At 39.5% G+C, this 25517-nt stretch overlaps 1 protein-coding gene across 1 annotated transcript in view; it reads left to right on the forward strand.

The window, feature by feature from the left end:
• Positions 1–25517, forward strand: part of LOC118890253 (amyloid beta precursor protein binding family B member 1 interacting protein) — a 100744-nt gene that overhangs the window by 22430 nt on the left and 52797 nt on the right. The window contains exons 3-4 of the mRNA XM_036842802.1: positions 21664–21735; positions 23947–24034. Of these exons, the coding sequence (XP_036698697.1) occupies positions 21664–21735; positions 23947–24034 (160 nt within the window). The remainder of the gene's footprint in view (positions 1–21663; positions 21736–23946; positions 24035–25517) is intronic.

Here is a 25517-nt window from a genome sequence, read left to right on the forward strand (position 1 = left end):
TTTCCTTGTGTTTGACATAAAACACAAGCCGTTTTTGACTTGGCTAAAACTTTTGGTTCTCATAATCTTTGTACATCCTGTACTTGCCTGTGACTTTTTTTTTAACTTTACCATCTATATGTAGAGCAGTGGTTCTCAAACTTTAGTGTACAATCAAATCACATGGAAATCTTGTTAAAACACAGATTATTGGGACTTCCCTGGTGGCTCAGTGGTTGAGAATCCACCTGCCAATGCAGGGGACACAGGTTCGATCCCTGGTCCGGGAGGATCCCACATGCCGTGGAGTGACTAAGCCTGTGCACTACAACTGCTGAAGCCCACAAGCCCTAGAGCCCGAGTGCCGCAACTACTGAGCTCACACACCGCAACTACTGAAGCCCAAGCACCTAGAGCCTGTGCTCTGCAGCAAGAGAAGCTACTGCAATGAGAAGCCCGCACTCCTCAACCAAGAGTAGCCCCTGCTCGCCGCAACTAGAGAAAGCCCGCGCGCAGCAACGAAGACCCAACGCAGACAAAAAAAAAAAAAACCCCACAGATTACTGGTCCTCACCCCAGAGTTTCTGATTCAGTAATTTTGGAGTGGGGCCGAAGAATTTGCATTCCCAAGTGTCTGGGAGATGCTGTGGGGCAGGTCTGAGGACCCACACGTTGAGAACCGCTGTTGCAGAGAAGGCGCAGAACCAAATCAGCCTCACTAGATTACTCAGCTCTATCAACCCGCCACGTGCTTTCAGAGTCTGGCAATCTTCTCGTAGGATATACCTACTAACTAAACAAGGGCAATGGTGATAGGACCACTCTTACCAGTTTCTGAGCATCCCATGTGTATGAGACATTTGTAAACACTTTGTATACGTTATCTTATTTAATCCTTTACAAAAACCCAGTGAAATATCCCCGTTTTATAGATTGAGAAACCGACACTATTAAGGCTAAGTTTCCCAACAGCACACCACAGTGAGGGCAGAGCTGAATCCAGGTCTTAACCCTCTCCCTTTTCTTTCAATTCATGACCTCCCCACCCCCACCAGTTACAACCAAGTTACAACCCTTGGGGCCAGTTGGTTTCCCGGGTGCGAAAGGGATGGGCTGAGTGGGAAGATCCTGGTCAGGAGACCATTGGCTCGAACAGTGTGATGTGTGCTGGTCACCATCACCCTCCTCTCCACAACCGTGATCAGAATATCCAATCAGCCTGTATTCTTGATCACTGGAGCATCCAGTATGATGTGGTGGAGATCTTGAAGGGGCCTGCTTTTCTTTGAGAAGGTGACATTTAAGCTGAGATCTCAAGCACCATTTTTTTTTTTTTTTTAAACACCACCTGGGAATTTATTTATTTATTTATTTTTGGCTGTGTTGGGTCTTCGTTTCTGCGTGAGGGCTTTCTCTAGTTGCGGCAAGCGGGGGCCACTCTTCATCGCGGTGCGCGGGCCTCTCACTGTCGCGGCCTCTCTTGTTGCGGAGCACAGGCTCCAGACCCGCAGGCTCAGTAGTTGTGGCTCACGGGCCCAGTTGCTCCGCGGCATGTGGGATCTTCCCAGACCAGGGCTCGAGCCCGTGTCCCCTGCATTGGCAGGCAGACTCTCAACCACTGCGCCACCAGGGAAGCCCTCAAGCACCATTTTTAAGCTACTGCATTCACCTAAAATCTCTCTCCTCAAACCCTAAGATGCTAAGACCCTAAGGCAGTAATTCAAAGTAGCACTTATTTTAAGTAAAATAATTGGTGGTTCCATACTATTGCAACTAATTAATTTTGTGATCTAGGATAAGTTACTTAAACTTTGTAAAATAGGAAAAATAATGCTAACTTCAAAGGATTATTATGAGGATGCCATCAGCTTTCCAGGCCTTCTGGAAGCTAAAAGAAGGCTTCAGTTCCAACTGCTTAGTGGTATATTAAGTGGTATATTACTGAGCACTTAGAGCTAAGCCCGGCCTGTTCTACGGACTTTAAATGCATTCATTTGTAGGGGTCTCTTTGACCCCACAAGGTAACTGATTATCACACCTTTCAAAGATGAGAAAACTAAAACCCTGAGAGGTTAAGTAACTTGCCCAAGTTTACCCAGCCAATAAGCAGCAGTACTGGCTTTTGAACCCCGGCCTCCTGGTTCTAGATTCTGTCCTTGTCCCTGGGGAGGGACTCAGTAGTCCCTCAGTCTCAGGCCTAGGTGAGCCCACATGTCACAAGGGAAATGTAAACAAAATAGAAGCCTCCCCCCAACACCGCACCCCAGCTACTTATGGAAGATTGTTTGGGAGAAAAATATTAGATGTTTTTGTTTTCTTTTAAGGGATGAATCATCTTGAATGCGGGGGAGTAAAAATTCAGTTCCTTTCTTGTTTCAAAACAGGAAAGTAGAAAGTATTGTCAGTGCATCTTTGAGGAAGAAGAGAGAAAATTTACTAAGAGACTCAGGAAAAGAATTAGAACTGGGTTGCCGCTGGAAACTCTTAAACGTACCTCAGATTTTTCGGATATAAACTTTTTCCATGGCACATATATTTTGGACACAAGCAGTCACAGAAATGGCCATAAATCCTTGCAAATAGAGAGAAAGCAGGGGCACCATGGGACACACACTGCTTGAGCTCATTAGTGCAGAGTTTACCACCCTTGACTGTTATTTTTACCGACAGCCCCAATCCTTTGGGGGGTTTTGGAGCCAGGTGCAGAATATTGACCAAGACGAAAAAACAGAAATTTCCTCACCCCACAGAAAGGTAACAAGAATTGGTTGATATTTCCAGTTTTATCCTTAGGCCATGCTGCATATAATTTTTCAGCAAATGAAAATATCAGCAAATGAAAATAACATTATTTCTTGAAAGAAAGGCAAACAATCAGTTTCCAGCAATAGAGAACTATTAAATGATTAAATGATGATGATTAAATGGTGATTAAATGGTTAAATGATGGTACAGCACATCTGCATCAAAGATGCTTGGAGCCATGAAATTGGAAGAACTGTGAGTGACGGAGAGGAACGCGTGTTACAATTGCTACATACCGAATGGACTCACCTTCTCAGATAAGTTGGCTGTGTCATTATCTCTCTGCCCCACTCACTTCTGAAAGGGCTCCGTTTGGTTTCCACCCTCAACACTTCTCCAGAGATAACCAGTGACTTCTGTGTGGTTAAAGCCAGAGGGCATTTTTCAGTTCTTATCTTGAGAACATTCAACATTGTTATACCATTGCATTGATCAGTTCATCACCATTTTCTTTTTGGAGGTGGGAGATGCTGGACTGAATGTTCAGGGACATTTTAGGACATAAAAGTATACAGTTGTCATAGAGTTACATATCATTTCTTCTTAGTATTACACGTATTATAACATGTGAGGCTTCACTTCTTCACATTGAGAATCTAAAGATTCTAAGACAGGCTGAGCATGCCAGGACAATTAGCCAAGTGTGCTGTTCATAACCCAAGTCTGTTCCTTTCAACCTTTAGAGTTCACAATATAATTTTTAGGCTTATCAGAGAAAGTCATGAATTTTTTTTTAATGTTTCTTGTTCGGTTAAATACAAAGATTTATTTTTCTTTATTGTCTTAAGTATTGTTGGAATTGAAACAACTTCTCTTGAATTCCAATTACAAGTGTTTGATAGGTGGGCCTTTGGTACCTAAATGATAATCCTTCATGATACATAAATCTGCCGCATCAGTCTCTTTTGAGTTTGAAAATTATAATCTGAGCGCTCAGGCAATTTCTGCTGCCATGAATTGTGTGTCCTGGTCTATGAATGTCAGTCTTCGCCAGACATTAACTTTATATTTCAGTGCTGCATCATGAAATCTTTTGAAAGCTTTTTAAATGAAGATTTGGGATCCAAATTTAACAGTTGAACTGTGTGTTCTACTACCAATGCAGATAACTTAACTAAAATGACAATTAAATAAAAAGACACCTTTTCTGTTCCACTCAGTTGGAACATAGGTAGTTAAGGAAAACTATGTCATAGCTGATTCCTGTTGGTGGTAGCCAGATTTCATATTTGACTGTATGAATCATAACTTTAGAAGTATTAGAATGTCAAAATATGCTTTTAAATTGAGGAGATATGTTGCCTTCAGTTTTCCTTTTGGTTTCAGTGTTTTTTTGATGTTCTGCAGCAACCTGTGGATTTATTTTGCAATGTGAAACAACTCACAAAGCTGGCCATCAGTCTTAGAGTGCTGTTGTGGTAGATTCAGCCCCTGGGTGGCTATTTCCTGCTTTCTAAGCAAAGCCTGGAATATGTGCTCTGCCTCAGGCTGTTTCCCACACCTCAGTGGACATGTCTGGTTCTCTTTACTCCAGTGATGGCCAAGATCATGACTCTTCATTCTTAGGGATCTTTAGCAGATATCGCCTCTGCATTCCTGGAAATTAAAAAGCCATCTGACACTAATATTCTCATGCCTTGGTATTTAAGAATTTTAGCAGTCGCTCAGGGAAATCTTCCTTGGGCTAGTAAACATTGGTCTTCACTGCCAAAGCAAAATGAAAAATTGAAGCCAAAGTGTTTTGACCTCTTCCCCTTCATCCTTTTCCACTTTCAGCTTGCTGTTGGAAGAAGAGAAGATTAATGTTTTAAAATCATCCATCAAAATCTTGTGATCTCTCATCATTTCTGCTTCAGACTGTTCGTTAAGCATGGCATCTAGACCCAGGTGGCCCCTCCTTTTCTACCTATCCTAGGGGTAGATGTCAAGGTCATGGCCAGATATGAACCCTAGCTTACTGTTAGCTGTCCTAGAGGGGGGAGGACTATGACATAGTGCCCGCCATCATGTCTATGAAGACACAACCCAGTTCTGGAGTCTAGAAGCAGTGATGTGAAAGATCCTCCCTTTGAGATGGGATGTGACCACATGAAAGCCTGTTTCTGTTTGACTTTCTATGTTGTGTGTGCCTTTTTCTCCCTTACTTTTTCTCTGTGTGTTTGAACGTGTGTCATCTCTAGGCAGATGTGCTATGAGTGTCTAAGTGTATTTTCCACCTGTGTTTTTCTTTCACACACCTCTCCTGCTATGATTTCCATCTATGTGGCTTATTTTCTGCGTAAGGCAAGAGGAAGCAGTACAGTGAAAGAGACTGGACTTGAGTTTGAGTCTTGTCCTTTGTGATCTTGGGCCCGTCACTCAAACTCCAGACCACAAGCTCCTCATCTATGAAGATGGGAGTAGTATGATCTACCCCCAAATGGTTTTTATGAGAATTAGATGAAATAATGTATCAACCCTGCCCAGGATAGATTTCTTTCCTTTTACATTGTCTTTGCCTGCATCTAACATTTCATTCTCCCGTTCCTCTTTCTTTCTTTTTTTTTTGTTTTTTGTTTTGCTTTGCCTTTTTTTTTTTTTTCTAATTTATTTGGCTGCTCTGGCTCTTAGTTGTGGCACACGCGTTTGTTGCCACATGCAAGATCTTTGTTGCGGCCTGCGGGGTCTTTTTTTAGTTGCGGCAAGCAGGATCTTTAGTTGCGGCATGCGGGATCTAGTTCCCTGACTAGGGATCGAACCTGGGCCGCCTGCATTGGGAGCGTGGAGTCTTAACCACTGGACCACCAGGGAAGTCCCTGCTTTGTTTTTTTTAAACTCGGGTCTCTTTGACTTAAAAGATTGGTTCTTTTTTCTCCCAACTTTTTCTTTTGAAAAGTTCCAACACTTCAACAACAACAAAAAAGTAAGAATAGTGCAACAGACACCCATATTCCCTTCACTCCGATTCACTCATTGTTTACATTTTACTGCATGTGCTTTATTTTCTTCACCATTTATCTCTTAAGAACAAAGACCTTCTCTTACATGACCACAGTAGAGTTATCACACTCAGAAAATTTAATTGATTTAATACATTTTCTGATATATAGTTCATATTCACATTTTCCAAATTATCCCAATACTGTCTTTTTTTTTATTTGAAGAATCCAGACCAGTCATTTTGTTTGTTTTGCAGAATGTCCCTCAACTGAGATTTGTCGGATTGATCCCTCCTGACTAGACTCAAGCGAAACACTTTGGTGGCAGTATTGCAAAGGTGATGCCACATCCTGGGGGCATCACATCAGGGGCAGCAGTGTCAGATTGTCCCATCAATGACGATCCTAAGTTTGATTATTTGGTTAAAAGTGTGTCCACCAGATTTTTCCATTGAAAGGTATTCCCTTTGAAAGCATTAAAGAATACTCTGTGTCACTTACTGTTTTATTTCTGAGTTCTGTTGAACATTTTCATCTCACCTCTCACCTACCTGGAGCTTGACTTAGCAGAGAATCATCTTTCACCCACTGGTGTCAATATCCACTCTTCATTCTTTATCTCAAGTTTTGATTTTTTTTCTTTTCTCTTTTTTATTTTGGCTGTGCCGCGAGGCTTGCGGGATCTTAGATCCCCGAACCCGGGCCCTTGGCAATGAAATCGCAGAGTCCTAACCACTGGATTGCCAGGGAATTCCCTACTGTTCATTCTTGCCACCCACTATGGTGGCTGTAGAATCATTTCCCTTTTTTTTTTTTTTTTTTTTTAATTTTTTGGCTGCGCCGCGCGGCAGGCAGGATCTTAGTTCCTGGACCAGGGATCGAATCTGTGCCCTCTGCAGTGCAAGCAAGGAGTCTTAACCACTGGACCACCAGCGAAGTCCCCATTTCCCTTTTCTTATCTGTCTCCCCTCTCTACATTGCTCCTCCGCTGCTCTCCCTTGAAGTCATTCATCCATTTAGCAAATACTTTTGTGGGTCTTCCATGACCAGGGCAGGCACCATGCTTGGCACTAGGAAGGCATAAGTAACCCCTGCCCTTGTGAAACTTAAATGAATATATTGCATTTTAATTTTTTTTATTCATTCATTCATTTAACAAATATTCACTCAGTGTCTATTGTGTATCTACATTGCTCTGCTTCCTGAGAACCCAGCAAGAAACAAAGACAGTCAAATCCCTGCCCTCATGGGGCTTACTTCTAGTTGGTAAGTGGGGAGAGAATATAAACAGGGAGAGGTGGGCTTGTTGGGAAAGAGTTGGTTTTGAAATAGGTCAGGGAACACCTCAGGAATGAGGGAACAATTAAGCAAAGACCTAAAGGCAGTGGCGAGCAAGCCATTTAGGTCAGCGGGGAACAAGTGTTCCAAAGAGAAAAGCATGTGCAAATGCACGCTGGCAGGGTCCACAGAACAGCTGGGAGGCTGCCGGGAGCAGAGTTAAAGGAAATAAAATCAGACAGGCAAGAGGTGGGGCGGGGCTAAGTACGGTTGAATATGTGAAATAAGAGAGAAGTTTGGGCTAGAGATACACACTGGGGGTTGGCAGCTTGTGTGTGGTATTTAAAGACATGAGACAGCATGAGATCAGCTAGGGAGTGAGTGTAGATGGAGGCCAGAAGGAAAACCAGGAGATCTGGGAGATGAGGAAGAACCAATCAAAGAGGCTAAAAGGAGAGACCAGTGAGGTACCTGAATTTTATACATTTTGGGGAGACTCCCTTTAAAAAAAAGAGTACAAAATGATGAATAAAAGTTAAAAAGTAAAAAGTAAATATTTATTTAGAGTGAGAAAGGAATCACAACAAATTGCTAACTTTTAAAAACACATACCACAAATCTTAAAAAAATACAAATGAACTTATTTACAAAACAGAAATAGACTCACAGACATAGAAACCAAACTTAAAGTTACCAGAGGGGAAATGGATGAGGGGATGAATTAGGAATTTTGAATTAGCAGATACACATTACTACATATAAAATAGATAAACAACAGAGACCTACTTTATAACATGGGGAACTATATTCAATATCTTGTAATACCCTTTAATGGAAAAGAATCTGAAAAAGACTATATATGTATAAATGGAATCATTTGCTGTATACCTGAAATACTGTAAATCAACTATATTTCAATTTAAAAAAACATATCACAAAATCCAAAAGGTACATTTTTATTTTTATTATTACTAACTGCCTGATATATGTTTTCCTACGTTTTTGGCTGCATATTCTTTGATCACCTCTCTATATGAGGATAAATTTGAAATACAATTTTCTGTAGTAGAAATAGCTAATTTAGTCTTTTCTCCAGCGTGGTTACTCAAAATTAATTGTGTTATTGATAGTTTAGAAAAAGTTTTACTTCAGTCTCACAGCTCTCTATGGTAAGACTTTATCTGTAATTTCCTCTGTGGTTTCTACTGCTGGAGGTGCCTCTTGCCCAGGAGCAAGACCTCAGAGAACTAACTGAGTCATTTGCTCTCACTAGATATGACATGGCACCCATGGTTCCCAGTGGCTCAAGAAGCAGCTGGTCCAGCTCAGCTAGGACCACACATTTCCTGCCCCCTCCCAACTGCTAGGCTGGCCCTGGGGGTGGTGTAAGGTGGCTGTGGAAGCCTGGGTCAAGGTGATTCCGTGCAAGGAGCAGAGCAGAACAGTGTTTCCTTTAGATATTCTCCTTGGAATAGAAGATGCGGTCCACAGTCCATGAGATTTACCTTGGGTACAGCTCTTGCTGGAGTCCAGGTGAAGTGAAGGTAGTGCTGGCAGCCCACCGACCCCGCTCTAAGCCCTTGGACCACTACCAAGATGATCTCCCAGCAAGAAAACGGTGTTCCATGTTGTTGCTGGGGTGCCAGAAGAGAACTGCAAGGCTTAGAAGGAGCCTGCAAGTGAGGATCCCTGAAACTTAAGCTTTATTGGCTTCAAGGTCAGTTGGTCTCTGTTAGGAGGAAAAGCAGGAAAGACAGCCTTCATGGAAGCCAAGTGAAGAAAGTATTTCCAAGAGAAGGTGATCAGTGAATGGTGTTAAATGCTGTTTAAGCTGCTGAGAATGACGTGAAGGTCATTGGTAATCTTGACACAGTTTGTGACATGGTGGGAACAAAAGTCCAGTTGGGGTATGTCTTGGTCAGTTCAAGCTGCTGTAACAAAAATGCCATAGACTGGGCAGCTTAAACCACAAACCTTTATTTCTCACAGTTTTGGAAGCTGGGAAGTCCAAGACCAAGGTACCAGCCGATCCAGTGTCTAGTGAGGGCCCTCTTCCTGGTTTGCAATGTTCATCTTCTTGCTGCGTCCTCACATGGCAGAGAGAGAGAAGAAGCAAGCTCTCTCGTGTCTCTTCTTACAAGGGCACTAATCCCAACATGAAGGCTCCACCCTCCTGACCTGATTACCTCCCAAAGGCTCCATCAACAAATACCATCACATTGGAGACTAGGGTTGCAACACATGAATTTGGGGGGAAGGGGGTGTGGGACAGAAACGTTCAGCCATAGCAGGGTAAATTCAAGAGGAAATGGAGACAAGTAGGAAACAGTAAATACAGATAACTATTCATAGGAATTGTGTGTATGAAAATTAATGCCCCTTCTTTTTTTTTTTAAATTAATTAATTATTTTTTATTTATGGCTGTGTTGGGTCTTCGTTTCTGTGCGAGGGCTTCCTCTAGTTGCGGCAAGTGGGGGCCACTCTTCATCGCGGTGCGCGGGCCTCTCACTATCGCGGCCTCTCTTGTTGTGGAGCACAGGCTCCAGACGCGCAGGCTCAGTAGTTGTGGCTCACGGGCCCAGTTGCTCCGCGGCATGTGGGATCTTCCCAGACCAGGGCTCGAACCCGTGTGCCCTGCATTGGCAGGCAGATTCTCAACCACTGCGCCACCAGGGAAGCCCCCAATGCCCCTTCTTATTTACAAACGAGTGAATAATGTATTTTTCTATTTTTGTCTCTTCAAAAAACCATAAATTATGTTGCCACTTTTGTTTGATGTCACAGTAGATCCTAAATATAAAAGAAGTTCCCCATGCTTTATGTAGATGCTCAAAATAGAATAAAAAGGGAACCTAAGAAAACCCCAAGATTTTAAAATTCTCTTTTCAGCCCAAGTATATCCAAGTGACGCCAGTCTACATCTTGCCTCCTAAAGATACAGAAAAGCCATCAGGACAGTGCAAGTGAGAATTGTGTTCATATGAGCTGACCTTCCCCTGTGTCACACATGGTTTACTTTTGAATCCTGTTGAACATTTTTGGGTCTTTTTCTGACATCTCACTTTTCACCTCTCTGGAGCTTGACTTAGCAGAGTGCATTATTACTCTGCCCCACTCCACCCTGCATTCACTCAAAAGCAAAGCAATTTGGAAATAAGTCCATTTTAAAATCATACTTTTGGGCTTCCCTCGTGGCGCAGTGGTTGAGAATCTGCCTGCCAATGCAGGGGACACGGGTTCGAGCCCTGGTCTGGGAGGATCCCACATGCTGCGGAGCAACTAGGCCCGTGAGCCACAATTACTGAGCCTGCGCGTCTGGAGCCTGTGCTCCGCAACAAGAGAGGCCGCGATGGTGAGAGGCCCGCGCACCGCGATGAAGAATGGCCCCCACTCGCCGCAACTGGAGAAAGCCCTCACACAGAAACGAAGACCCAACACAGCCATAAATAAATAAATAAATAAATAAAAATATTAAAAAAAAAAAATCATACTTTTAAAAAATATGGTAGTCCATCTCATGTTCTGTATGTGTGTGTCTACAATGACAAATTCTAAAGTTTTTCAAACTGCTCCCTTAGGGTTTTTTAATTATTGAAAGAAATATGTTATTTCATGATTACTCTTTCATTTGCAAATGTTTTTTCCATCAAACTTTTGCCATCACGGTACCGCCTACCAAAGAATCCTATTGTCTTGGCTGTTCCTTTTGCGTGACCGTACATATACACATCTATGCTGTCCACATGAATTTCCTTTGAGATTGATTGTTGTGTTGGTTTTGTATTGTTCGTATGACCATAGTGATTATCCTGTTAACTTAATAACTATTAGCCTAGTTCTTAAAATTTTCACTGATCTCAAGTATACTGTGCAAAGCCAGTTAAGTTGGCCCAAGAGATTTCTTCTAGTTCTTTTTTGAGTATTATTTGATACTGTGTGTAATTTTAGAGATGTTTCTGTTTCCTGTTTTATGTTACACAGAAATTTTAGCTCCCCCCTCCCCCAAACATTGCAAGAACCTTTAACCACGTGCTGTGTTGTTCCGTGAACCACTTCCTCTTGAGGAGTGCTTTCATTGCATTTTGAAAAAAAACTACATTGAAGGAATCAGGCAAAATGCAATATTGTCCGTTATTTTCCAATCATACTGTACGCTAGCTACTTCATAGTTTCCGCCAGCATTTGTGATCACCTGGATTCTGCACTACATATTCCATACCAAGTGTGGTTCCTATCATCAACAGATCTTCTTAAAATTATCTCCTCTTTTGTATCTGTAGTTGCAATGTGTGGGCTGATATTTTTTTTCCTAGAAAAGAAAAACACAGCCAGCTGTTTTTTTAATTTAAAAGTAATAAAAATACCTAAGCAAATTGATACTGACAGAGCCTCAGATTTTTCAACCTTCTTTCTCATGAATTCTAGTTATATTTTAACTCTGGCAATCTAGCTATAGACTCAAAACACCACTCCACTTGCCCTGATACATGATAGTGCTACAACATGGATGAATCTTGAGGACAAATATTTCATTCCGCTTACATGAGATGACAAGAGTAGCCAGATTCATAAAGAAAGAAAGTAGGATGACAGATCCCAGGGTCCGAGGCTGGGGGAGGGGGGAGATGGGGAGTTATTATTCAATGGATATGAAGTTTTGGTTAAGGAAGATGAAAAAGTTCTGGAAATGAATGGTCATGGTTACACAACAATATGAATGTGCTTAATGTGCCTGAACTGTGCACTTAAAAATTATTAAAGTGGTAAATTTCATGTTATGTATATTTTACTTCAATTTTCTAAAATTTACCCAAAAAATGATGGAATGGAGGGTAAAGAAGAAGTCTCAATGCAAGGATGCAAACATTTTTCTTTGCCTTCAACATGGAAAGACATATAGTATGTAGATGAAGTCTAGATATTTAATCCTTAATACGTTGATGAAGAGAAATACAGTTGTAGAAGACCCACTGAGGAAAATCTTTCAGAGATTTGTTTGAGCCTAGAACAGTGTCTGGGATCAGTAAATTTTTTTTTTTTTTTTTTGGTCAGAAACACTGGGAATGGGACCGAGCAACCTGGTTTTTTTTGTTGTTTTTTTGTTTTGTTTATTTTTATTTTTGGCTGCATTGGGTCTTTGTTGCTGCCCGTGGGCTTTCTCCAGTTGCGGTGAGCGGGGCTACTCTTCCTTGCAGTGCGCGGGCTTCTCATCTTGGTGGTTTCTCTTGTTGCGGAGCACGGGCTCTAGGCGCGTGGGCTTCAGTAGTTGTGGCACACGGGCTCAGTAGTTGTGGCACACGGGCTTAGTTGCTCCACGGCATGTGGGATCTTCCCGGACCAGGGATCAAACCCGTGTCCCCTGCATTGGCAGGCAGATTCTTAACCACTGCACCACTAGGGAAGTCCCAGTAAGTATTTGTTGACTGACTTAAATTGTGTAACCTCAGGCAAGTTAATTAACCTCTGGGTGCCTTAGTTTCCTCATCTGTTAAATGGGGAAAATAAGTGTCCTATCTAGGTTGACTGTGAGGATAGATTTAATCAGTCAATACATGTAAAGCTCAAGAACAGTGCCTGGCACAGAGTAAGAACACCTAATAGTTATTAGATATTGTTTTTATTATCATCAGGCAGGTAGAGAGACTGAGTAGATTCCTCTCTCTCAACCGACAGCCACGCATGGGAGCAACAGAGCAGGGGACTTTCTTCTGGGTATATAGATGGCTGTTCTGGTGGAATTTTGAAGACCAGTTCTAACCTGTCTGAACTTAATTGACCAACTCATTTTAATGATCAAAAAGTCAATTTTACACATCCTTTGTTGTTGCATTAAAAAGTTTTTACTAACAACTATTCTATCTTTTCTTTTAATTCTTATTGCTCTAAATTTTCATTCTGTTCTTGGTACCAGTACCTCAATGCAAGTAAAGACGATGCATGACTAAAGCATGGCTGAAAAGAAGAGCTTTGCAACCATCAAATTAGACCATCCACAAATTAATAATCTCTTAATCTGGTGCTATAGGAAAGCAGGCTTTTGACAAATAAGTGCCTTATAAAAATGTAAATAACACAAGGTTCTTCCTTGTATTGCTGCTGGCTGCCACTGAATACATCTGTCAGTAAAGCCAAGAATTGATCATCAAAAAGGAAAAATCTTAACCTTTTGATTTTTATGCAGAAGTTATTAGGACCACTTTTTAAAATTATTTGTTTATTTATTTGGCTGTGCTGGGTCTTAGTTGCGGCACACGGGATCTTTGTTGTGGCATGCGGGATCTTTTAATTGAGGTATGTGGGATCTAGTTCCCTGACCAGGGATCTGAACCTGGGCCCCCTGCATTGGGAACGCGGAGTCTTAGCCACTGGACCACGAGGGAAGTCCCAGAACCACTTTTTAAAAACCTGTATGAACAATAGTCGTTTTGTTTTCTATTTTATGAAAAATTCTTATAAGTTTATTATTAACTATTTTATTTAATATACAAAATTGTGCTTTTATGAACATATCTTTTCTTTTTAAATGTGTCAAATAACCCCCCTTTTTTTTTTCTCCTAAGAGTCATCTCTTAAGGTATTGCATGATGTACCAAATTAAACAGGCGAGAGGTTAAAGGAAACTACTGGAATAGAAGAGAGGTCAGGGAGAGGATGGCAAAGAACATACAAAAGTCCAGCTATACAGACAAAGCTTGTATAACCCCTTATTTTAATACTATTATGCTCAAAATTCAGTTCCGAACAAGAAAGTATAACATACGTGTCATGAGAAGAATATTTGAATGTGTTCATGTGTGTATTCATTTTTGTTCTCACAGATTTGCAAATTTACACATAAACACGTAAAAAAACAAAATGTGACATTGGCAAATGCAAACAGGCACATATAATTTATTCTCAGTTTTGAAGCCCAGTGCAAGCCTGAGACATACAGCTAATTCTATGTAAATAGCAAAACACATATAATATAGATTATTTGTTAAAGTGATATAGGTAACCTGATTTATTACTGTGTAATTAAGCTATTCCATTTTTGTTCTAAAGTGAGGTGTGAATCTCTGTTTATGGGGCTAAAATGAATTAGATATATGGTGTGAATAAAGGAGTACTTAAAATAGAAGATATAATTTGTTTTTATTTATTAAATAATGGCAAATTAACCTACTCCTTGAAATGTTAAGTGACTTCAGGTTGAATTAGATAAGAAGGAAAGCCATGGATAACGTCACTTGAGTTGCATGGTGGCTATTAGATTTTTCTCAAAGCAACAAAAACTGATTCAGGCCTAAATACATGTGAATCCCGGTGAACCTCTGTGTTTGCCAACAAAATTTATCTGTATAAATACCAGTATTTACTCACTTGGAAAGTACCAAAAAAAAAGTGAACTATTGCTATAATGAGTGATGTTCCAGAGACCTGTAGCTGTGATTACAGCTTGGAAACAGACTCTCTGTTTATTTGCCCTGGTAGTTAAAGGAAACGTGGGATTTGGTGACCTCCAAGGACTGTCCAGCCCCGGAATGTCACATCTTTGCATGCAGGGCAACAAACTCCACGTCTAGGGCACAGGAGGTGGAATGACAGTGACTAATGACTTCTTCCCACTAGTCTGGGAGGTTACCTACGCTCTCTGTGTTTTCAACAAAGCACTTTTAAACCTAAAGATGAGCAAGAGCTAATCCTTACTTAATAAGAGCTCCCAGTTGGGAAAGAAGTTCTAACACAGTAACAAAAAGAGCGCGATCCAGTATGACGGATGCTATTATTGAGTGCTTACACTAAGTACTGTACGCTATTTTATTTAAATGTCACAGCAATCCTATGAATTACATATTAATCTCTTCATTTTACAGATGAGGAAGCAAACCCAGGGAGGTTACATGCCTTATCAAGGTTGTTGTTTTTGGGGCCTGGTTTTACTGATAGGGTTACCAAGTACAGTGGACAGCACATCTCTCCGTCAGGTATGAAGACATCCATGAAAGCTGGATTCCAAATGATCAGTAGGATTTTATGAAGGCTAAGTGCCCTGAGGAGGATGTTATTTAAAGGGAGTAGCATATACCAAGACAAAGAGAATGTTTAAAAGCCTGGTCGGACAATGTCAAGGGCCCTGATGGGTAAGAGTTGAATCCTGAAAAGTAGGTTGGGGCAAATTACGAAGGACTTTGAAAGACATAACTGAGACTTGAACTCTCCCCACTTCATCATGATCTGTCAGGGAGGATTTTCAAACAGGAGGCTGGCGCATTCAAATTTCTATTTCAAATTCGAAGTGATGGTGATGGGGCTTGATGGGGGGTCCAGGAGCCTGCAGGCTGGATGAGCTGGTGAGGGCCTCAACGGTAAGGATGGAGGAAAGGAAGCTCTCTGCGGGGGAAACCAGCAGGATTTTTTTTGACTGATTGGGTGGAAAAATGGGAAGAGTCAGGGACTATGCCAGGGTTTCTGAATTAGACTAATACATGAATAATGACCAAGAGCCAAGTTAGGGCATGTAGGAGGAGAATGCACCAGAGGGGGAAGAATGATGGAAAGGACTGTGGACTATTGAACGGGCTGTTTTAGGCGAGCCACTCAGATAAAATGAGGTCTGCCCTGGCTCAGGTCCAAAGTCATGGCTGGAATTGCTCGTGCAAATGGCAAGGAAACCTGCATCCAAACTGAGTTAAATAGTTGAGGTTAACTTGGCCATAGATATAAACAGGTGTCCTGGTAAGCATATATATATCAGAGTACTTAGGGTAGACTTTTTTCCTGCTCTCTGGGGATATAACTGACATATTAAGTTTAAGGCGTACAACATAATGATGTGATATATGTATATATTGTGAAACGATCACCACAACAAGTTGAATTGACATATCCATCACCTGGCGTAGTCACAATGTTTTCTCTTATGGACAGATTTTTAAAATATGTGTATTTAAAGTTTATATATGAAATTTAGATATGTGGAGAAGAAAAACTATCTGAAGATAAAAACTGAGACTTAGAAGCTTGATTGAGCCTTGTGGAAAGACTGAGAATTTGGGAAAATTGTCCTGTCATTTAAGGAATCTGAGGCAGAATTTCAGCCTGGATGTACAGCCTCAACCACCCACCCCTCTCCTATCTACTCTCCACACCCTCCAAAAAAAAAAAAAAAAACCTAGCAAAATCTGTCTGATAAAGAACTATTCCAAATTTTTTTTTTAATTTTGATTTATTTATTTTTTTTGGCTGCATCAGGTCTTAGTTGTGGCATGTGGGTTTTCTCTCTAGTTGTGGCACCCCGGGTCTAGAGTGCGTGGGCTCTGTAGTTTGCAGCATGCAGGCTCAGTAGTTGTGGTGCGCGGGCTTTAGTTGCCCTGAGGCAGGTGGGATCTTCGTTCCCCAACCAGGGATCGAACCCGCATCCCCTGCACTGGAAGGCAGATTCTTTACCACTGGACCATCAGGGAAGTCCCTCCAAATTTTTTAAATCAACGGTTTATTGTTCTTCCCAAGACACAAAAGGAATTCAGAAATGACATACTTACAAAAAAGATGTTAATTCCACCCAGTTGCGATGTGCACATTGCTTGTTTTGCAATCCATTGCTTCACTACGGCTTCTCCACCCCTGCTCTTGGGGCTGTTAACCCGTACAACACTTTGAGTGCTCAGGGCTGGGTGTTTTCTTGCTCGGTTTCTCTCTTTTTAATCCTGATTTTGACCTTCAGGAAATACCGAACATACAAATAGACACAGCCCTATTTTCTCGTGCATGTGTATGTGTATAGGCACTATATATATCCACGGGACTCTTGTTCTGTCCATAAGGTTTTCTTGGGGAAGATAAATATGTAAGATGATTTGAATGTACACATTAATACACATTTATGTTAATAGCCCTTAACTGAATGTTTTATTATTTTCACCAAGGATACAACTCTTTTAAACTGTGATCCATTCAGTAACATATTTACTTATGACAGGATTTACAGAATAAATTTGGTGTTGACTCCTTTAAATAATTCAATATCAACAGACTCTGGGGAAAAGGAATGAAAGGGCAGGGGGAAAGATTTTTACCAGATGAACGCAGGGAGAGTCAGCAGAGGTCACAAGAAGATACTGCTGTTTCAAGTTATTTCCATGTTAGGTGTATGATTCACTCTGGCAAGTCCTCAACCCATTCTGGTTTTTGTTTTTTTTTTTTAATTTAATTTTTACTTTATACTGGAGTATAGTTGGTTTACAATATCATGTTAGTTTCAGGTGTACAGCAAAGTGATTCAGTTATACATATCTCCATTTCTTTTCCCATTTAGGTTACTACAGAGTACTGAGTAGAGTTCCCTGTGCTATACAGTAGGTCCTTGTTGATTATGTTTTATATATAGTGGTGTTTATATGCCTCACCCCATTCTGTATCAGTGGTGTATACAGGCTGAGAAGCTAAGGTCTTTGGGCTCAGTGGATATTTCTGACCCGTCGATGCCACATTTCCTTTCAAGACTTCATTCTTCATCATTTAGCGCTTTTTCAAATGTAATGGTTTAAGAGAAAGCATCAAGGATAAGATTCTTATTACTAGCATCATCTTTGGTTCCTTTGAGTTTATTTTAACACTGACTGGCAGTTTTGAGGTCAGCAAATAAATCTGTTTTTTTCCACTCTGAAAGGATTACTTTTCTCTCACGAAAAACTTTGAAATATGTTAACACTAGTACTTACTCTTAACTTTCCCTGTTAGTAATAATTCATCTGAAGGATTCCTTTATTTTGTCACATTATTGTACTGCATAGTATTCTAAAGAAAATAAATTCACATGGGCAGTTCTGGAATTTTATAGTTTTTTCCTGCTAATTTCCTCTTATTAAAGTAATGAGTGAATTATAAGATTTTGAAACCAGATTAATTGTTTGAAGGGACACTTTTTGAAACCATGAGTACGTCGTTCACTTAAATATTTTCTTTCCTCTATTTTGTAGGTAATTTGAAGAAGGGAGAGTATGATTCAGATACTTTGTAAGCAACTGGGAGGGGATTAAAACCATATGTGAATGGATCCTAGCATTGATTTCCCTCCCCAGCCAGAGGCAGGGCCCACCTGCATCTCTGTTTCCTTCTCTGACTATGATAAACACTAAACCCAACAATCCACATAGAACGGGATGAACTTCTTCCATCGTTTCTTCACTGATGCTGTTTGAATCCTTCCTACCTCTTAGATCTACACCCATAGACCCACACCTGCAGTGTCTGCCTTACCTGTCTCTTCTGTACCTGAGTGCTCATCTGCCTACCTTGTGTGGTTTGACCCTGAGCACTCACTGAATGGCTTCATCAGACTCCAACACGTGCCTCCCTGTCCCATGTGTATGTTCACCTGATTCTCTCAGGTGTGTCTGCTACTTAGAAGTGGGCTTGTCCCATCGTATCATAGACTTCTTTTTTTTTTTTTTTTTTAAAGGAATTCCTTTATTTTTATTACTTATTTATTTATTTATTTATTTTTGGCTGTGTTGGGTCTTCGTTTCTGTGCAAGGGCTTTCTCTAGTTGCGGCAAGCGGGGGCCACTCTTCATCGCGGTGCGCGGGCCTCTCACTATCGCGGCCTCTCTTGTTGCGGAGCACAAGCTCCAGATGCGCAGGCTCAGTAGTTGTGGCTCACGGGCCCAGTTGCTCCGTGGCATGTGGGATCTTCCCAGACCAGGGCTCGAACCCGTGTCCCCTGCATTAGCAGGCAGATTCTCAACCACTGCGCCACCAGGGAAGCCCTCATAGACTTCTTTTGTTTGAATGAAGTCCCCTTCCTGGCCCTTCCTGGTCAACCCAGTTTTGTAGCTTCCCCATGCTCCTGCAAGATACCTCCTCCACTGGAAGCCAGATAGGAGGTTCTGGAAAATTAACAATCATAGCAATTCAGATATTCTCCCTCCAATATAAAACATGCACAACTGAAAACTTGAAATGACTATTGAATGTACTCAGGAACTATAGCTCAGAGAGGCTTTTGTGTTTCACTGGAGAGAGAGCCTGGAAGGAGAGCAAAGAAAGAGTTATTGTGGGGAGCAGGAAATTCAGATGGAAAATACTCTCAATCCTCATCTCATCTTCAGTGAAGGTGGTAAAGTTGTACAGGGAAAAAATTGTTGTTCCTTCTTAAAATTGGGAGAGGGGGAAAATATATGACGGGAAAATTAAGCCAGAAGATTTCCTGAGTGATGTAAAGTGAAGATAACTATTGAAGATAATATGGGAAGATTGAACACTAACTTTGCAGGGTGGATATTTGGAGGATATGCACTGATTCACTCCAGATGGTTTTTACAGCCCTCATTCCTTCTGATTTCTCAGTGTCAGTGCCATTCTGGGTGTTTTCTGTTAATATCAACCCAGCTTATAGGTCAGTTCTTGGCACATGGTTAAGTGCTAGATAAAGGCGTTCATCATCATCACCACCACATCTCTGTACTTTCAAGAATTGGGTTTTTTAAAAATTATTCAGGTCAATTTTAAGTAAGCAGAGTCAGTATGAGAAAGGTCTTTTATATACACATTTTATAAAGAGAGAACCCCTGATTAGCTAAAGCTATTAAATATGAAAAAGTATTACTGCTCGAGTATTAGTTTGAAGTTATGGTAAAGGGAGAACTGTAAGTTGTCAAGATGATTTATTCAAGGAAAGATAGATCTGACTTTGCCTATTTTAGCCAAATAATTTTTTTATTGAAGTATGGTTGCTGTACAATATTATATAAGTTACAGGTGTACAATATAGTGATTGACAATTTTTAAAGGTTATACTCCATTTGTAGTTATTATAAAATATTAGCTATATTCCCTGTGTTGTACAATTTATCCTTGTAGCTTATTTTATACCTAATGGTTTGTATTTCTTAATCCCCTACCCCTATATTGCCCCTCCCCCTTACCTCTCCCCACTGGTAACCACTAGTTTGTTCTCTATATCTGTGAGTCTGCTTCTTTTTTGTTTTATTCACTAGTTTCTTGTATTTTTCAGATTCCACATATAAGTGATATCATACAGTATTTGTCTTTCTCCGTCTGACTTATTTCAGTTAACATAATGCCCTCCAAGTCCATCCATGTCGCTGCAAAGGTCAAAATTGCATTCTTTTTTATGGCTGAGTAGTATTCCATTGTATATATGTACCAGATCTTCTTTATCCATTCATCTGTTGATGGACACATAGGTTGCTTCCAAATCTTTGCAATTCAAATAATTTATTTTATTTTATTTATTTTGGCTGTGTTGGGTCTTCGTTGCCGCACGCAGGCTTTCTCTAGTTGCAGCAAGCAGAGGCTGCTCTTCATTGCGGTGTGCAGGCTTCTCATTGTGGTGGCTTCTCTTGTTGCGGAGCACGGGTTCTAGGCTCGTGGGCTTCAGTAGTTGTGGCGCACGTGCTTAGTTGCTCTGCAGCATGTGGGATCTTCTCGGACCAGGGATCAAACCCATGTCCCCTGCATTGGCAGGTGGATTCTTAACCACTGTGTCACCAAGGAAGTCCCAAATAATTTATTTTAAATGCAAACACACATGTGTGTGTGCAGAGATAATAGTATTATGGTTATGGTAAAAAAAAAAACAAACAATCTTTTAGTGCTACATGTATCTACATAAAAAAGATTAGTCATGAGTTGATCATTTTTAAAGCTGGACACTGGGTACATAAAAATCATTATATTATTCTCTTTACTTTTGTATATATTTAAAAGTTTCCATATAAAATGATTAAAACACAAACACACACATACATACATATAAATATTGTTTGGCTTAAATAATACATGCTGCACTCACCAGACTTCTTAGCTTGAGCTGTAATTGGTACTAATCTTCTAGTGTTTTAGAGCATTTGGGACCCTAAGAAATTATCTGCGGTAAACTCCTTATCTTACAGATGAAGCAGCTGAGTCCCTTTGCTAAACAACACATTACTAGTTAAGCCTCATAATCATGTCTCCTAATGTCCTAACCCAGCCTTGCCAACCATATCAGGAGGAGAGAGACTGGTTACACCTCCCAGGGCGTCCCCACCCCACTTTATGGAAACACTTTTCCTCTCTTGGACAGTTCTTTCACTCGGTTTAAGTAGAGAAAGATTATAATGTAAAATTTGTTTTATTTCCATCTCTCATCACTTGATTGTGTGGGCATTTTAGTTCTAAGTGTTTGTCACCCTAATATTTCCAAGTAAATGTGCCAAAAGCTGCTGTTTCAGAGATAACTTTGTAAAGCAAGGAATCATTTGGTAAATAATCTTACCACTGACGTATCATTTTTGTGTAGGTTTTTAAATGGAAATGAAGTTCTACATGACTCTGATGCCGTCACCTGTGGCCTGAGGCTTTCTCCTTTTCCAATCAGGGTGTCCTACAGTGATGTGAATTCCTGAATGTGTCCACTTTGTCCCCTTGGCCCCAAAGAGACTAGTTCCATCTGGAAAAAGAGTCCAATTGTTGGTCTGAGACAGTTACTAGGGTTCCGTTCAATCTTGGACCAAGCAAACTGCAGAGAGGTCAGGCATGGAATTTCAGGGTGAAATGCACCTCCCTCTCTACAACCTTCTCTTCTCGACTTACTTGCCTGTCTATGGGGCTTTTGGGGAAAAGAAAGAGATGGGACAGTTATCCGGGGATCAGACTTTTATTAGATTGTTTATAACTGGATTTCTTCCTTTTTCAGATGGGTGAGTCAAACGAAGATATAGACCAAATGTTCAGCAATTTGCTGGGAGAGATGGATCTCCTGACCCAGGTAAATTCCCTTCCTTAACTTTCAAATGAGAAAAAAATGGGGTTAAATGGATGTAGGCGAAGGGTATATAGTTGACCATTGTACTATTTTTTCACCTTCTTGTTTGACATTTTTCAAAGTAAAAAACATTAAAAGAAAAAAAATGGGGTTACAGATTTATTTTAATATGACAAGAGAGCTATCTTTTTAAAAAGACTGGAAATTGACAATATTACATATTCCTGATGTAACAGTGGTGGGGGAGAAAATAAACCTTTTTTCCTGTTTATACCCTTCTGAGTTCAGTTAATTGAATACCTGGATCACACATACATTCTGTTATGGCAATTTTCATGCTCATCGTGATCAAATATTTAACCAGTGGAGGAATTTTCCCCAAGCAAAGCTTCCACAACCACTACCACTAAACAATTTCCCCTGCAGTTACCTTTATATAAAGACTAGTCAGCTCATCGCTTTCTGCATAAAACACTAAAATAAGAATCACCCAATATTCCTCAATATGATAGGGATCTTAAAGTTTTCTACAAAGTAAATGAAGAATAATCTATGTTTTTTTTAAGTATTTATTTTAGGAAAAATAAATCACTGTTAGTTAGCATCTACTTTATATTCCGTATAACATTCAAGAAGGTTTAGATTCTATGAAAGAAGAGACAAAATGTGAGACAACAGGCTTAGAGAAAAGGGTGCTGACTAATAACCAGGGAGTGTTAGGATGGAAGCCACATTTCTATAAATCAGAGGACCTTTTTCCTCCCATGAAGGGGGAGGGTTTAATGAACATCTGTGGTCTCTCTGTCCATTCACTCACTTCTGCTCCATAGAGGAATGATTATTCTGATTGGTCAGAGTCTGGGATTTTCATAGTTGAGTACTGTTACTCTAATTCAAGAGTAAGAAGAGGGCCCCTTAGAGTGTCTTGGATCTGCCTTCACTGAAGGCCTTTCTGGGTTTTGATCTTTCTTTATTGCGCTCAGGTGAGTGGGGTCACAGGGTTTGCTTGGCTAAAACTGGGATTGAAGGAGTTCCTTCCTAAAACCGGTTTCCTCTCTCTCCTTTCCCTCTCTCTCTATTTTACTCAAAGCCTGTTATGTTACACATTCATGCATTCATGTTTTGTTAGAGAACTACTTCTAATTTCTGTAAGTAGCCTAGTAAATTATATTCCTGAGAAAAAAATGAGTTGGCAACCCTAATTGTGATGTTATACTTCCCAGTTATAGCATTTAAAAACCAACTAGTTAATGAATTTTTTTGTACTTTCTTTCACTAAATTTTTTTTTCTGGTATCTGCCCCGTAGTTTCTCCATCAACCTCCCCATTTCTCGGCAATTTTTGCAAGCTCATTCTGGTTTTTAGAATGAATTCTGGAGTTGCAGTCACTTTTCCCTACATTTTATCCTTGATTCTAACTTGCTTGGGTTCATTTTTTTTTAACTTCTTCTTAATTAATGGCCTTTTTTTTTTCTACGTATAACTGATGATATCTCATTAATTTATTCTCAAACCTATAATGATTGGTTTCCTTCAGAAATTTAAGACATGAACAAGGATGTTACTTACCAAATCAAATTAACATCAAAGAATGTACTCATTGTCATGAAAACATTCATGTTTAAGAACAGGTGAAATCACTTCTCAAACTATGGATGTAAAAATATTTTTAAATATTAGCTTTTAAATCATACAAGCAGTCACTTTATCAATTAGAAAATAATGTTATTTACAAAATTACTAACTTACTGTGTCTTAATTTCTTTGTAACAAGTTTTATTAAATAAGAGTAACAGCATTAACATTTTACTGTGTAATAACAGATTGCATCCTGAAACAGCTCTTATCTTCAAGTGACTAAACAATTCCTTTCTTTGATGTCATAGCTTAAATCCTTATGAATTGTATGTAGTGTATATGTCACAGTGCTTCATTCCCGGAAATTTTTTGTTGTCTCTAAAACTGAACAACCTCATTCTCATCATTTGACCTGTTTTGTTTCAAGATGTACCTTCTAGAATAATTTTTAACTTGTCGTTTTCTGTAGGAAAAAAAAATCACCTAAAGCATGTTCAAGTAAGAATACAGTTTTTAGAGAACATATTTAAAGAGAACATGTATAAGCAGCAAATGATTCTTTACTTAATGATTAAATTACACTGCAAAAATATTAGTATCATGAATAACTTTGGGGGATGGGGTCTGTTTTCACAGAGTTTAGGAGTCGACACTCTCCCTCCTCCAGAACCTAAACCACCCAGAGCTGAATTTAACTACAGTGTGGGGTTTAAGGATTTAAACGGTGAGTATCATTTCTTTTCTTAAGTAATTTGAAATGATAACAACGACTAAAATCTGTACACAACTGTAATCTGAAAACAAAATTTAAGGAACTTGGACATCATGACAAGTATAATTTTTAAAGTCCTGGATTTCATTTAGATTTAGTGCTGCTGTGTTTGGATTGAATTGAGAGGCCAAGAAGATATTTTTGCCTGTAATGAAAAGGAACACTATCCTGTATTTGCTGAAAGTCTCAAAACTTTCTAATTTTTTTTTTTAAAAAACAGAGAGTTTCTTCTTACTCCTAAGCCATTACAGTAATAAGGTAGAGTAGTATAAGAAAATATTAATAAGGAAGTGTCCCCTTGAGGATATTAATGAACTGCCCATTTCATAATGATTGAGAATATATGACTAGATGCTTCAAAATATATTTTAATTAATAGATATTTAATATATAATATAGTATATTTGCTCTATTTGACATTTTAGTCTCCTGAAGTTTGTCATATTTTATTAACAAAAATCTCTTCCTACTTAGTGTATTGACAATCTTTAGCCCATGTGCTACTCAAATTACAATGAATCTTGAAGTAATTGCTTACAAATTAATGAGAATTCACTGCAACTCTTGGAAAAGATTTTCCAAAGACTTGCAGGGCCAACCAAGAGAATAAAAAACAAAATAATAGAGAAGGCCAGTTACAGAAATCCAGAGTTCCAAGTTTTATTTCCATCACTCACTGGGTTCCTTTGTTTCTGTCATTTTCAGTAATTTTTAGATAAACCCTTAAGGTTCCAATACTTGTATCTTGATAAATTATAGTACATCTCTTCTGATTTCCTCTTTTTCCCACCCTCTTTTCTATTTTCCGTATAAACTTATTATTTCTGTCAGTCGTTTCCATTGCAACATGGAATGATGGTAACATTCATGAAATTTCAGAAAACCAGCACACTTTTGTAAAATTATGATGTTAATAGAGAACATATACTTGCACATATGAACAATGCAGATTTGCCTGGCACACTCATAACAGCTGAATAATCAGTTCAATTAAAATTAAAATTGAGTCAGTAATTTAGTTGTAGTAAGCTCAACTAATGCTTTCGAAGCACTTAGTACCTAGTATCAAAAAATTACTGAAAATGTCAGAAACCAAGAAACCCAGCAATATATAAACATAGTCATGTTAAAAGACAGTAACAAGAAACTCGTGTCATTAAGGAGACAAGACCATAAAAAAGTACTGATATGTACTGAAAATTAAATTTGTTGGGAAATACAATAGGAATAGATTTTTGTTTTTACTGTCTTCCCTTAAAACATTGCTTAAAATGAGTCAAAAAATATTTCACCCAAAGTTATTTGGAGAGTTAACGATAAACTTCTGAACAGAATCCCCAATTCCTTATCACTCAATCCCATACCAATATGTTGAGGATTATAATTTGCTTTGGAAATTGTTACTATATGTGTTACTGTGGGAATTTTGTCCCTA

The sequence above is a fragment of the Balaenoptera musculus genome, chromosome 2 (genome assembly GCF_009873245.2).
Source record: "Balaenoptera musculus isolate JJ_BM4_2016_0621 chromosome 2, mBalMus1.pri.v3, whole genome shotgun sequence".
NCBI classification, from domain to species: domain Eukaryota; kingdom Metazoa; phylum Chordata; class Mammalia; order Artiodactyla; family Balaenopteridae; genus Balaenoptera; species Balaenoptera musculus.